Source organism: Littorina saxatilis, linkage group LG11 (genome assembly GCF_037325665.1).
Source record: "Littorina saxatilis isolate snail1 linkage group LG11, US_GU_Lsax_2.0, whole genome shotgun sequence".
NCBI lineage: Eukaryota > Metazoa > Mollusca > Gastropoda > Littorinimorpha > Littorinidae > Littorina > Littorina saxatilis.
In genome coordinates, this window is record NC_090255.1 from 27,572,481 (window position 1) to 27,588,118 (window position 15,638).

Sequence of the window (15,638 nt, forward strand, 5' to 3'; positions counted from 1 at the left end):
ACTCACACACAAAAATATAATACATGTAATATATTACTTAAAAAAACAAAATAAATTAAAACGGTCAATATAACAAAGTTCGGAGAAGACAAAATAAGCATATATAACTCAACGTCAGTGCAACAAATATGCAGGTAAAAAAAGAAGATACTGTGTGTTTGAGTAACGCCAGAAGAAAGCTAGCACTCTTACATTAGTGTTCCTTGGTAAAATGGAAGTTGGCACACATATAAGGACGAAAATACCATATTCGCCAGTACTTTAGTAACAGTCCGGACTTTAATTGCGAATATCTCGAAAACTAGGTGGAATTCTGTAATGAGCTTTTGGAAATGCCTCAAACACCTAAAAATCTATTATCTCCTAAACCCGCATTAAAATTGATTGACAGGTAATTAAATAAACAAAGGTCAAACATCGACTATCTTCGCAGCACGTCGTGAGACACAATGTAACCATACTTCTAACAGTGTAAGGGAGATAATTGTGGGTTCGATGTCAAAATAAAAGCTGAGTTATGGTTCCTGTTTATTTCAGGTAAGAATTAACTTGGTGCGTAATTACACACGTAAAAGATAAATGTAAGTACAAAATCGGAAATATATTTAGTTTGATAATCTAATTCAATGAAACGCCTGATTTCTGTATTTTTTGTTTTTTGTTTTTTTGTTTACCCGTGCATGCTTTTCCTTCTTTAAGAAGTATGGTTACATGGGTACTCACGACGTGCTGCAAAGAATGTTTTTAGCGACCTACGGCGAAGGTTAAACGAAAATATAAAGATTCTTCTTGTAAATGTGTTTGAAGACACCACCATAAGCCGTAGGTTTGTTGTTGTTTTCACCTTATGTCGATGTACATTTCCTGAACATGTCAAATATGAATAAACATTGTTTAAACCAAGAATATAAGGATGAAAATAAAGAAGGCATTATTACGTTTAAAACTCTTAACATAATTTAACAAAAACGTTATTCGCCTGGACACTAAAAAATAGTTAATCTAATCGAGCTAAACAAAACCAGTTCAAATCTATTGCAAATTGCTAACGTTATGTAGGTCCGGCTTTACACTTTTTGAGTACCACACTATCCAAGTACAGCCTAACCCTCCCCCCTCCCACCCACACACACACAGTGACACACACACACACACACACACACACACACACACACACACACACACACACACACACACACACACACACACACATTACATTTGTTTGCCGTGTGTCCGCTTTGCTTCGATATCATTGCTTGAATAAATGTGCATTTGTTTTGTCTGCAGCGTACGTGTCCTTGATACAAAAATCGAAGGAAACTTCCATTGAAATTTACATTAGAATCTATATGCCGCAAAGTAGATGGCGACACTCAAAGCGAAATCTGACCGAACAGAAACTGTACACAAGAGGGTTGACAGCGCTATTGACGTAAAAGGAACGCAGACCAATCATGCGCCAGTTTGGCTCAACAGACCGTAACGATTCTTTAGAAGATGCCTGCTCCTGGATTTTAATGATGAGGTAAGGGAGGTAATTCAGAACGAACACCACGGTCAGAACGAACAGCATAACGGTTGTGCGTGAGGGAATGTCCTTGACTTGTCCTCTGACCTCTGTGGTTTTAACTGTCAGCTGCTGGTTTAAACTTTGCTCAGGTTGGGAGAAAGATGTGGTAATGTCTGTTTCGGAGATGGGTATTGCTTGTTCTTCGTTCGCCGCTTTATCATTGTGTTTTGCTTCCTGTGACAGCAGACGAGCCGAGCTAGGTTCTTCGACATGGCATGATACAGTGGCACCGTCAGCATAATCCACGTTTATCTCCAATGTCAACCCGTCTTTGTCTCTGGTGTCTGAACGGTTCTTCTTGAAATAAACCCACCAGTCAGCTCTTCGAGGTGTACCTCGTGCCGTAATGGTTGCAGTAGTTTTCTTGTGGTGCCACAGATGACGCACTATTCTCCCATACAACACGCTCATGATGACGACACACAGCACATACGCAAAAACGATCGTGACGTCAAAAACAATGACGGAAGCAGAACCCGTGTATTCATCACTGACTGAACACTGACCTCCAGTAATGTTTGAGTCCACGAAACTTCGTTTGCTCTTACCAGTTATCACAGCATAGGGCACTGACAGAACGAACGAAGCAACGCCGCAGAGAAGGATAGAGATGTAGGCAGCTTTTAACGAAAACTGCAAGCTGTGTCGCAAGCTACAGATCACTGTCTGTCTGTCGATGGACACAGCAACCAATAATGCAGCAGAGAACAGGACCAGGAAAATGCTAGTACTTCTGGACATCTTGCAACCCCACTCAGAGTCAAATGTGGCGCTGTAACGTATCTCCACAAGCTGCAACGGTATGACCAAGATATTGATGATAAAGTCACACACGCTCATGGCCAGAATGTAAGTTCTTGTAACACTTGGTTTGAACCTCTTGTAGTACACAATGAAGACAAGTGTGTTACCCACCAGACCCGCTAGCATCAAAGTGACAAGGAATGCGATGGTTGATCCTGAAGCGATAACAAACTCTACATTTTTCTGATTGAGAAATTCATTCACATTGAATAATGAGCCGCTATCCAGTGTGTGGGCTTCTGTGGTGACGTCATCATGACGCAATCGACTGGTCAAAATTGTCGGCGATCTTCCGGGCATTATTGTTTGGTGAAATGCGGATGTCAACGACGTTTTGTTTTAATACTGCTGCATTTTCTTGCCTAGAATGAAACACAATTATATTCAACATTGTGAGTATAGTTTTTTAAAAAACACCCACATACATACACATTAATCTCTGCAGGTCTAGTGAACATTATCCTTAAAATAAGAAAAATAATATGAGCTGCAATACTACTTTTCAAGATTTTTTTTTTAATTGATGTTAAATATCTTCGCAGAGAGACAGACAGACAGAAACAGAGACAGACAGAAAGAGAGACAGAACAATCAGACACAGAAGCACAAAAATGCACACCGGGATATGAGTCAACAAATACATTATACACACTCGCACACCCGCACATATACACACACACACACACACACACACAAACACCTCACACACAAACACCCACACACACACACACACACATCGAACACACTGGTCATGTATCAACAAACGCTCACACGCGCGCGCTTGCGAAAGAGATGGAGTGTGTGTGTGTGAGAGAGAGAGAGAGAGAGAGAGAGAGAGAGAGAGACAATGACAATGACAATGACAAATTCTTTATTTACGAGGGTAGTGGCATAAGCAAACAGGTGCTTTTTTACATCCAGAGAGAGAGAGAGAGAGAGAGAGAGAGAGAGAGAGAGAGAGAGAGAGAGAGAGAGAGAGAGAGAGTTGGGGTGGTCAATGAATGGACTATGTTTGAAAAAAGGTCTCTTTAGTTACCTGTTTGAACGTCAGGAAATTGGCGCGGAAACGTCAGCAGAAAGCAGCTTGAGCCGATTGAATATTAACACGCAGTATGCAAAACATAAGAGACTCAAATGGCAAAATCTGTTCTTACATCAACTCAAGTATAGCTTTTTAGTTAAAGCTCGATAACTGGACGCATTCATTTCGCTAATTAATGATTCTCTTTGTTCAAAATGAAACCTTGAAGTCACTAATGTGAGATACACTGTTAAAACCCGTCTACTTGCGGCCATTTCCTTGTTGTTTGTGAAGACGCAATACTACACACACACACACACACACACACACACACACACACACACACACACACACACACACACACACACACACACACACACACACACACACACACACACACACACACACACACACACACACACACACACACACACACACACACACACACACACACACACACACAGTCACAGACACACAGACACACAGACAGACGGACACACACATATATACCCACACCAAGTTACCCACACACAAACACACAGGGGGGGGGGATTCAATTATGAAAAGTATCACAACTTATTTACTCTTATCTTACCGCAAGCATTTACCATTTTAAATGTCAAGACCTTTGGGGTTCGAGACCTAAAAATCAAAAAATGATCAATATTTTCATTGTCCGTGAAGCTTAAATTGTAAATCACATATGTTCAGGTTTCGATGGTCCCCAAGCATAACACACGTCTGATAAATCCTCGTCAAATATCAAGATCAACGAAGGATGAAAATAGGGGATGTGTGTGTGGGGATGTGTGTGTGTGTGTGTGTGTGTGTGTGTGTGTGTGTGTGAGAGAGAGAGAGAGAGAGAGAGAGAGAGAGAGAGTGTGTGTGTATGTGCGTGAGTGCGTGCGTGCGTACGTGTGTGTGTGTGTGTGTGTGTGTGTGTGTGTGTGTGTGTGTGTGTGTGTGTGTGTTTTGGGGGGGACACTAAGTTTTCTCTTTTATCAAAATAAATGAATTATCAACAGATGTGAAAAGCGTAAGCAGAACTGGTCCTACATTGTCACCCGTGCCGAAGCCCTCGAAACAGCTGATGTGTGATTGTAGTGGGAAAGAGCCATCTCAATGACACAGAGCGAAGTTGAGCACTGAGCAATTCAAAGCAGGAAAGTAATGTTTTCGTCAAGAGCCCTCAAACATTTTGGAGCAGCAGGAAAGTACTCTAGGTGAGTCATTCCCGAAGTCATGTAACGCCATATTTTGCTAGTTTTGAGAGACACTCTTTTCCTGTCAATTTAATTGGACTAGTTGCTCATATCAGATGTGGCAACACTCGTATTTGAAGCTTATGGGTCTTGAGTCAAACAGGACACAGTTAAAAGCAACACGAAATGACAGACAGACAGACAGTCACGCACGTACACACACACACGGACGTGCAGTCTCTCTCTCTCTCTCTCTCTGTCTCTGTCTCTCTGTGTCTCTTGTGTCTCTGTGTCTCTCTGTGTCTGTGTCTCTCTCTCTCTCTCTCTGTCTCTCTTTCTGTCTCTCTCTGTGTCTATTTCTCTCTCTCTCGTTTAAAACTAGTTTGTCTTATTCTGGTGTGTTCCTTTGGAATTCACTACCTGTAAATATTAGGTCATGTCTGTCATTATCTTCTTTTAAAAGACAGCTCCAAAAGCACCTCTCTAACGACTAAGTCGGTGTACAATTTGTGCGAGTGTGTGCGAGGGTGCGTAAAAGAGAAAATGTATAATATGCTTCCACAAGCACACTATTGTTTGTTATACTTTTCCCTAAATGATTGTGTTTTATTTGATTTCTTTTTTTATTCTTCATACTTGTTCTTCGTTTCATGTGTGTATTATAGTAGGGACTAGCTGTAATAAAGTTTTCGAGTTCGAATTCGAGTTCGAGTTCTCTCTCTCTCTTTCTCCAGAAGGTCTATGTGTATGCTAACCATATTATAGACATGAATACGAAATAACAAAATGCAATTAAAGCAATTTTTAAATAGCGGAAGGATCTATCAATGAACATATCCAGTGCATTTTATTGTGTATGGATATCAAGCATCTTAATACGATTCTTATTGTGTCAGGCACTGATTAGTGGCAAAGCAGTTATAGAGGCTGAACACGGTAGGTTTATTCTGTTGTGACGGGTTACACGACACAATGCGCTATCCTTTAGCAGTAAATTAATAAATTAAAAACATTAAACTAAAAAAAATAGACCTACATGCCACTCATTTTCTGATAATCTTAGAATTTGTGCTGAAAATGAACAACTTTTTGAAGAGCGTTTTACACACCATCATAGGCATGCAGACTCAACATGCTTGCTACAACTGATGGAAGGTCACACTTTCAATAGATTAAGGACTCTAGTGTCCATTTGCTGATGTTGTAAACACTATCGACACATTATTGCCGATTTTCGATGCAACAGTGTTGCACGTTGAATGGTTGACCGCAGGGAGATTTGTGAATATCGTTAAGGATGTTATTTCTTCCAAATGTGCTAATATGAATCTAAAATGTACACAAGACTTCACATTGAAAAGAAACTTATAGACAGTGAGTGTTAGGGCGTCGTGTCTGTCTGAATACGAAGTCATGCATTTTTTAAACTCAAGTCCACACTCGTATGGATGTTGAAAACAATATTTTCGGAAGGTTGCGTAACTTCTGAAGTAACGCTTGGAATGCCTAGGACGTCAACTTTAAGTACATTATTAAACTGATTTGATTGGTTAATAACATATTTTCCCCCGCGTAAAAAGTAGTTAGTTTGCTTATTCTGAAATTGTGTAGATTTGTGTATCAAAAACCTTAAAACTTGTACAGGTGTATTTACTTTGGTGGTACCATTAATTGAGCGGCTGTCACATGGTCATAGTAAGCTGTAAATCTTCAATCAGGTAGCCAAGATTAGTGCTTTCATGTTATTGAACTGTTATTCTATATAACACAGATATAAAATGTTACGTTGGATAACAAAGGGTGCAGTATGTTAGGTCCCAATCTATCACAGACGACGTGATATTGAAGCTCGCCTGCAGCTCCTTAAGAGAAGAAGACACTCTTGTCTAACTTTGGCAGAACAAAAGCAGTAAACAATTGGATTGATAGCACTGTTTAGCAAGAAAGATCGGGTAAAAATGCCAGTTAGATTTACATTCAATCCCGTCATGATCCCTGGGTTGACTAAGTCAATAGTGATGAAGACAAGATAAGGCAAGAAATTTAAGGTAAATACAACAGTCAGAATGAATAGCATGTACGTAGTTCGAGCAGGAACACGTTTAATCTGAAAACCAGCCCTCGTTGCCAATGTCTTCGAGGCCTGCGTATGACGAGTCTGCGATCGTGGTAAGGTGGAATTTGTGGCAAAGGTTCCTCGTGGTAAACTCGAAGGCATATTGGGTGCTGAAGGATTCCGGTCTGTGTCTTTCTCCGCGTGTAACTCTGTCTCGGCGAGCTCAGAAACGACCGAAGAATTCGTGTAATCTTCCGGTACCACGTGTGTGTCGACAGTGTGTCCTCGTCCTGCATCTTCGTTTACTGTGGCTGATGGCTCTCGTCCATTCTCGTAAGACGTCTTGCCAACTTTAGTAATTCGCACTGTGTTTGCTTCGCGCTTGTAAAGCCAGAGAAATCGAGCTATTCTCGCATAGGCTATTCCCATAATGAGGACGCCTATCACATACACTGTGTTTAAGATCGCTTGGAAAACAGAGTGGAATGTAGAATGGTAGTGTTCATTTGCTATTCCACAGGCTACCCCCGTAATATTTGTACCTTTCAGCGCCCTCATGCTGCTTCCTGTGAGGATGAAGTAAGGAACCGATAGAACAAATGCAACGAAGCAGCAGAGCACCAAGGAGAGATACACTTTGTTGAACCGGATAGGCGAGCTTTCGTGCAGCTGGCAGATTGTTTTCTGACGAACGTAAGCCACAGCAACTAGAATGAGGCCAGACAGAAGCACCAGATACACTCGAACTGTTCTGGTCATTTTGCAAGCAAAGTCAGAATGATAGGTGTAGTGGAATCGAATTTCAAAGGCGTCAGCCGGCAACACTAGGATGTTGGTCAGCAAGTCGCACACACTGATGGCCAGAATGTAAGTCCTCACAACACTGGGTTTGAACCTCTTGTAGTACACGATGAACACAATGGTGTTACCCACCAGGCCCACTACCATCAGGACCACGATGTAGACGATTGTTGGGATCAGCGCAAAAGTAAAAGCAGTGTTCTTTGCGCGCAAGTATTCTTCAACTTCCGAGTCAGTATAGCCGTTTTCGTCAAGGGCCATTATTCTCGTTTCTGATGGTGGTGACGGAATAAATTCGAGTGTGTGAAAAAAAAACACGTTTCTGCTAACGACTGTTTAAACTTAAGTGGAAGGTTGTCGTTCTTCTTCTTGTCTATCGCCTTTGAATGTTGTCGTTTATACCTTGCCAAATCAGAAGAAGAGAAATTGACTCTTGCAGTCTTGGGTTTTACTCAACTAGGGGTACAGAGACGCACATACGCTTGCTGTCTTTGGTATGACTCGACCATAGGAATTAAGAGAGTCTGAGTTTGCTTGCGGTCTTGGCTTGTATACTCAACCAGATGACGAGAGATGGACTAATACGCTTCCAGTCCTGGTTATTACTCAACCAGAAGGAGAGAGACGGGCATGTGCTTGTGTCAGGTCGTACTCAACAGATTGATGCAAAATATGTAGTGATGATGTTTCAACTGAATCAGAGTAAAACCATCTCTGAAGCGTTTGCGCCTGTCTGAGAGAACAGTTACTGCTCTGATACATCCACAAATGAGACCTGTTCAAGATAAATAATAGTTCTTTCAGTTTGGATATTTTTAGCCTTATCTTTAAGATAACATATGGAATAGTATCATTTATGTAGTAATCTATTGATTAATGTATCAGTCTGTATGGTAATTTATTTACATATGTTGGTTTGTTCATAATGGGTATGTGTGTTTGTGTGTGTGTGTGTGTGTGTGTGTGTGTGTGTGTGTGTGTGTGTGTGTGTGTGTGTGTGTTCTGCAACATATCAAAACAAAAACAGTTCTACAATGGAGATACAGCTAGTACAATAACCATTTTTCTGATAAGGAATGCAATAAGACGGATTTCAAGACATGGCAATTAAAATAAATACTCTGCTCACCTTCTGTCCAAGAAAGATTAGGTTAGTGTTGGCATGTTGCTTGAACCTGCAACTGCTGTCAGCTTTTGAAGTATTAAGCGTCGACGGCTGAATGTGACTTGGTCCTCGTCAAATTGAGAAAGAGTTTCCCTCATGTGGCGTGAACTTTCCTTGTCATGTCGTCCTGTTTAGTGCTATTCAGCACCAACTCTGTGAACGGTGTTCGAGGAAAATATATGCATTACATTAAGTAGGGGTGAGACGAGCGCAGTGGCGTGGTGGTAAGACGTCGGCCTTCCAATCGGGAGGTCGTGAGTTCGAATCCCGGTCGCTGCCGCCTGGTGGGTTAAGAGTGGAGATTTTTCCGATCTCCCAGGTCAACGTATGTGCAGACCTGCTAGTGACTTAACCCCTTCGTGTGTACACGCAAGCACAAGGCCAAGTGCGCACGGAAAATATCCTGTAATCCATGTCAGAGTTCGGTGGGTTATAGAAACACGAAAATACCCAGCATGCTTCCCCCGAAATCGGCGTATGCTGCATGAATGGCGCGGTAAAAACGGCCATACACGTACAAATCCACTGGTGCTAAAAACATGAGTGAACGTGGGAGTCTAAGCCCATGAACGAAGAAGAAGAAGAAGACGAAGAAGTAGGGGTGAATATCTCATTTTGCGTCAGCTGGTTAGTGAAGGAAGGAAAATGATGAACATTGACAACTCGACCCAAGCTTTTGAAATGTAAGTAGAGCTGATTAAGCGGGTAAGATTATATCAGAATCAGAATGTTTTATTCACGAAAGCACATGTTTATAGTAAAAGGGTGTTGTGGGGTTGGGATGTCGAAGTACAAAGCTTTCTACACTACTCACAAAAAGTTAAGGATCACTATGAGTAAACAGGTGCTCAATAAAATCAGTTCGCTACTGTTATTTATTTCTCAGTCAAACCAAATTGTTATGAATTCTTGTTCAGCTGTAAGTGGGCGATGTTGTGTTAGTGGGACAATTGCACGGGGTTCTCTACTACTGAGCTTGGTAGCAAAAGAAAAAGCGGAAACTTGCGAAAAAGGACCTTGTTTTGGACCGTTCAGCCCGAACACATTGCACAAGCCACATGGAAAAACCATTATGCACGTGCAAGCACTGCTGTTTATGTGTGAGATGCTGTCACTTGCTTGGCTTTTTGCGAAGACATACCACTAGTATTAGGCATTATCTGACAATGCCTCCACCACGAAAATTGAACGAGTTTGAGAGGGGACGAGCTGTTGCATGGTTCCAAGATGGTGTCCCCATGCGAGAAGTGGCCAGGCGACTTCACGTGTCCATCTTGGTCATTGTCAGACTGATTCAACGTTTTCCAACCACTGGGAGGGTCCAGGAGAGACGCAGACCTGGGCGACCAAAGAAGACAACTCCACGTGAAGATCGTCTCATTGAACGACTTGCCTTGCAAACAAGAACAGCCTCTTCCAGCATTATTCGAAGGCAGCTGAGGGTGGCTACTAACACCAGCATCAGCCAGCAGACCATACGGAATCGCCTTCATGGGTTTAACCTCCGTTCTCGTCGCCCAGTGTACGGCCACGCTTAACTCCAGCCCATAGGGCAGCACGCCGCGCCTTCTGCAGACGTCACGTGAGGTGGACACATCAGCAATGGTCCCAGGTCCTGTTCAGTGATGAATCACGCTTCACCCTGAACCACAACGACGACCGACTGAGGGTCTGGAGGCGCCAAGGGGAACGCTACATTGACGCCACTGTCCAAGAAAAGGTGGCCTTTGGTGGAGGTTCTGTAATGGTCTGGGGGGTCTTCAGCCTTCACCACAGAACACCCTTGTTTCATGTACAGGGTAATCTGACTGGCCTCCGATACCGGGATGAGATCCTTCGACCACTGGCTGTGCCTAGACTGCAGCAGATGGGACCGCAGGCTGTCTACCAGGATGACAACGCTCGCCCCCAAAGGGCAAGGGTGGTCAACGATTGAGAACCTCTGGGATGAGTTGGATCGCAAAGTGAGGAGCAACCACCCCCCTCCCAGGGATGTCCAGCACCTCTACTAGATGCTGCAGGCTGAGTGGCAGGCGCTTCCACAGAGGATCTTCACCACCCTGGTCAACTCTATGAGGACTCGCTGCGTCGAGTGCCAGAACAGCCAGGGCGGTTACACAAATTTCTGAACTTTTGGGAGCATCTGCACGTTTGTACGTGTGTATGTATGTATGTGTGTGTGTGTGTGTGTGTGTGTGTGTGGGTGGGTGTGTGTGTGTGTGTGTATGTGTGTGTGTGTGTGTGTGTGTGTGCAATTGGGGGATGCAGTGATTTCTCCATGCAACTCACAGATTGCTTCCTTGGCCTGTGAATTGTATCACGATCGTGTTTTCATACTCAAAACAATTTCTTCTGAGTGCCCTATTCAAAACACATCATCCGCTTTTTGGGTTTCCTTATACAAAACAACATAACTTGAAGCATGGTGTAATGGAATTCATTCAGATATTACTGCAGAGAACTCAGAAGGAAGTTCTTAGGCGCAAAACGATCACCCGTCACGACTTGAGCAATGTACTTGTCTTGTTACTTTAACTGTTTACCTGCATGTGTGATTGCATTTGCTTGTGTGTGTGTGTGTGTGTGTGTGTGTGTGTGTGTGTGTGTGTGTGTGTGTGTGTGTGTGTGTGTGTGTGTGTGTGTGTGTGTGTGTGTGTTTGTTAGCGGCCAAGTGCTTTATGTGTCAGGATGTTCATTCTTCCTGCTATAATCATTTCTGGTAAAAACCTTTACCCTGTACTTTACAATAGCATGTGTGTGTGTGTGTGTGTGTGTGTGTGTGTGTGTGTGTGGGTGTGTGTGTGTGTGTGTGTGTGTGTGTGTGTGTGTGTGTGTGTGGGTGTGTGTGTGTGTAATTTGTTTCCAGCATGTAGGTCAGATTTTGACATGACTTCATGCTTTGTTTTCCACTGCCTCCTTTTTTCTCGGAAAAGCTCGTGCCATGCCATTCACAATTTCCTCATACAAACACAGTACAACAGACTCGGGAATGGGTTTCTGTTTAGTTATTGGTGGATTAAAATTATACAAGGCCTGGTATAGACGGACACCCCCGTTGGTCAAAGGGAAATAACCATTCTCACTGTCACCAACTGAGAAGGTTATTTCCCTTTGACGGGGGTGTAGTTCCTATCGGAGGAATTTCTTGTCTTTAAAGACACGCTCCTTCCCGTGCAAACGGATCGACTCATCGTCCCTCCACTTTGACACATACCAACAATCAACCCCTAACTGCTTGCTGTAGTGAGTTGTAATGTGTTGACGAATCAAGTTCTTGAACAAGTCACAAGTGGCTTTTACCATTCTTCAAAAAAATATGCCTGTACCGTGCACAGAGAGCACCAGAAATGTTCATGTATGGTATGTGTCCATCTGCAGGGACGGCCTTATCCCAAGCAAATGCCTGACCGGATCTGAGACGGGTGACACACCGTAAATGAACATTTCGGGTACTCTCTGAGCACAGTAGGCATTTTTCGAAGAATTTCGAAGACTTTTTAAGAAATTGATTCGTCAACACATAACAACTCACTACAGTAAGCAATACCAGGGGCCGGATCCGGGGGTGGGGGAGGGGGGGGGGAGAGGGGTCCTGTGGATTGTTGGTATTTGACTGCGTCGAAGTGAAGAATAGTCTTACCCCATAAAAAAAAGCTTTACCAGGTCTTGGACGGTGAGTCGACCCGCTTGCATGTAAAAGAAGGTTCTTTTAAAGGAAACCGATACCTATTCTCGGGTCTGGTTTTTTTTTGTATGAGGAAAATGTGAAGGAGAAAGAGTGTGCTGTTAAGTTTTATTATGAACGTCATTAGTTAGTCATGCGGATAACCAGACACGGCAAAATATTTTTTTCTCTCAAGCAGTCGCTTCTAATTTGTGTCATTCTGAGCGGTGGCTTGCTCTGATGTCTCTCTAAATGAGAGCGATCTGTAGCCATGCAGTAACAGGTGAGTTGGAGTCAGTCGTGCTATACAATTTTAATATTGTTTTGATTTTACGAAAAGCATATTATTAATATTTTGTTTATTGTTTCCTTCGGGTTTGTTTGTTCGTCTGTTTCATTGCGTGGTTGTGCGTGATCTCTTACACGTTAATCTGTGGGAATGCTGACCGACAAATATATATATATATGTATTACTTATTGTGTTTGCTCTTTATTTATGTAGTCATTTTTAGTATGTATCTGTTCTATTCCCTGTCCATGCATTTCAAATATGTGTAAAGTCAATTGATCAAATTCGAGTAAAGTCGCACTTGAATTGTTGATCAAAATAAGGTGTTCATGAAAACGCAAAAGTGTTTTAATTCTTCGTTTGTTTGTTTCAGGTGAATGTCATTAAGACAAAAAATAGTCCCATTAAGACCATTACGTATGCCAGTCCGAAACAACAACATGATTTACGTTCCAACAGTGCACTCTAGCGTACAAAAAAGCAGCCTTGATAACTCGAATGTTATCTGAAGACTGCTCGAGTCTACACAAATAGTTTCTAGCAGTCTGTTGAATCAAACGATTATGTACGAAGTCTCAAAACAACTCGGACTTAAGCGTTTGATAAACAAAGGGAAGTTAGCGCTCTAAATGCACACAGCACGTGTAATCGAGTAAAGGAGAGAATGCGGAACCAGTCTCCTGGCGCCTGAGACAAGTGAAATGAACAAGCGACTTTCATCCTCAGACATAACCGTTTAATGAGTACCACGAAGACCATAGACACATCCATGTCGTCGAAAGAAGTCTCTCAAAAGTTTGAAAAGAACAACTTTTATGTCAACTAAAGACTTCTTAAACATTAAACTATATTTCTGATACCCAACAAGGCAGCTCGTTGCTTAATAAAGTTGTGAAGTCCGGAAAACATGACTGCGACTTCAGAGACGATCTCAAAGACCTCAGACGCCATGGAAACCTCCAGCCAATGCACAGACGCCTCCCTCAAGTGTCAGAGTCCTCTTCCATCAAGTCACATTGATGCAGGCTACAGTGACTCCGAGTCGGACACGGATGCCTTCCTTCATGCCAAGGACCTTGGCCTAGTTTCAGCCCTCGTACCGTTCATCGCCTACATCGTTTTACTCATAGTAGTGGGTCTGGTGGGTAACACCACCGTCTTCCTCGTGTACTTTCGGAGGTTCAAACCCAGCGTCACCAGAACCTACATCCTGGCCATGAGCGTGTGTGATCTGCTGGTCAACGTGTTAATCCTACCGGCAGACATTCTTGAGATCCGCTTCTACCACACCTTCCGTGCAGAATGGGCCTGCAAGACCACCAGATCCACCAGACTGTTCCTGTCGGTGTTCTCAGGTCTCATCCTGGTGGCTGTGGCAGTGACGCGGCGCAAAACCGTGTGTCAAGCTACTGCTAGGAGACCAGTTACCTTCAAAGCTGTTCTCTTGTCAATGGTTGCTTGTGGTATGATTTCTCTCGCGCTAGCTGTGCCCTACTCTGTTCTTGTAGGTAGTCGTACTAGAACATTTGCCAGCACCAACATCACTGGTATCGGGTGTGGGTTCGCTGATATCTATCACAAATCCCCGTTTCTGCGAGGTTTCAATGCGACCTTGAACATACTGTACGTCGTCTGTGCCCTGACACTGGCTATTTCTTACATACAGATAGCTCTGTTTTTGAGGAGACACAAGACACGACGAGGGAGAAACGCCCCGTCCATCAGAAGGAGAGACAACCAAAGCACAGACGAAGAGGACAGCAGCTCTGAAAACAGAACGGAATCTCAAGAAGAGCCAAACGCGATGGGTATGAAAACAGTTCATGATGAACAGGATACTGCCAACGTGAATACGATTCAGATTACAGCAACAGATTGCGAGGCAGATTCAGATAGGTCGGTGGTGCTCCTTAGGGTTACCATTCCTACCCAGGTGTCGCAAGGGGAAGGGTTATGTGAAAACAGGCAGAAAACCCAAACAGTATCCACGGTGAAAATCAGGCCACAGCAAAGAAAGCTTCCTACACGGACCACCTTCATGCTGTTTGTTCTGACCATGATCTTCACACTGAACTATGTCCCTTACCTTGCTATTATCGGCGTGGAAACTGTGAAGCCCGGATTTTTCGAAGCCCTGGAGCCTAACTTGTACTTTATATGTTCACGATCTTTTTTGTTGAATAGCGTAGTCAATCCAATCATCTACAGTCTGTGTTCGGCAAAAGTACGCTACGAAATTGCTGGTCTGTTAAGGAGCTGTAAATCACATTAATTCGGACTTTTAGGGATAGATTAAAGAAGTCAGGCTCCCAACGAAGAATGAACCACGACTTAGGGCTCTACAAAATGAGCTTCCCTGCTGCCAATTCGAACTAAAAGCCCCCCCAACCCCCAACCCCCCCCCCCCCCCCCCCCCCGAAAAAAAAAAATCCACAAAATGCTTTGAAGGGGATTCCAGGACGCACTACACATATATCATCATGCGTATTGTAAGAAATGTTTTCAAAAACGGTTTTGTCAGTTCTGTGCCAATACAAGTTAGCGGCATTAGTTTAACCAATACATGTATTTCCATAATGTTTTGTGAAGGACTCCGAGAACTTACACAAATCAGCATTGTAAATGTACATGCATTGAAATGAGCGATCCAAAGATCATTTGACGGGGAGGAATGAACGTGCCTTCCGAGATATGAAAGAACATCCTGGTCTGCATCCACATCTGAATTTCGTTTCCGCTGACAGACTTATCGATTTTACAGAAGAGCCAACTGCGATTAGCAGTGAATACAAGGACGGGGCCGTGTGGTAGCATATATACTGGGACAATGGACAAGCGTCGGGACAAGCAAATGTATATTATAAAACAAATTATTAAAAAAATATATATACATTAAAAAAAGATATATATAAAAAAACATCCTAGTCTGCGAACCCTCTAAAATTCAAGGGTAGAACGGATATCTTGCTATTCTGGAAGACAAGTGGGAGAAATCTCACACCTCCCAGCCGGGGGATGGGGGGGGGGGGGGGGGAATTGCAAACGAAGTGTGACGATCGGGAAATA

The 15,638-nt window shown here is 43.0% G+C and overlaps 3 protein-coding genes across 3 annotated transcripts; 1 reads left to right on the top strand and 2 right to left on the bottom strand.

Annotated features, from left to right (window-relative positions):
- Window positions 1-1,167: 1,167 nt before the first annotated feature.
- LOC138980160 (orexin receptor type 2-like) lies at window positions 1,168-3,104 on the bottom strand. Its single transcript, XM_070352986.1, has one exon. The coding sequence runs from the start codon at window positions 2,672-2,674 to the stop codon at window positions 1,346-1,348; it is 1,329 nt and encodes a 442-aa protein (XP_070209087.1). The 5' UTR covers window positions 2,675-3,104; the 3' UTR covers window positions 1,168-1,345.
- Window positions 3,105-5,306: 2,202 nt separating this feature from the next.
- Window positions 5,307-8,225, bottom strand: LOC138980161 (orexin receptor type 2-like). Its single transcript, XM_070352988.1, has one exon. The coding sequence runs from the start codon at window positions 7,713-7,715 to the stop codon at window positions 6,423-6,425; it is 1,293 nt and encodes a 430-aa protein (XP_070209089.1). The 5' UTR covers window positions 7,716-8,225; the 3' UTR covers window positions 5,307-6,422.
- A 5,009-nt stretch (window positions 8,226-13,234) lies between these two features.
- On the top strand, window positions 13,235-14,844 carry LOC138980699 (orexin/Hypocretin receptor type 1-like). Its single transcript, XM_070353606.1, has one exon. It carries the CDS (start codon window positions 13,480-13,482, stop codon window positions 14,842-14,844), a length of 1,365 nt encoding a protein of 454 aa, XP_070209707.1. The 5' UTR covers window positions 13,235-13,479.
- The last annotated feature ends 794 nt before the right edge of the window (window positions 14,845-15,638 follow it).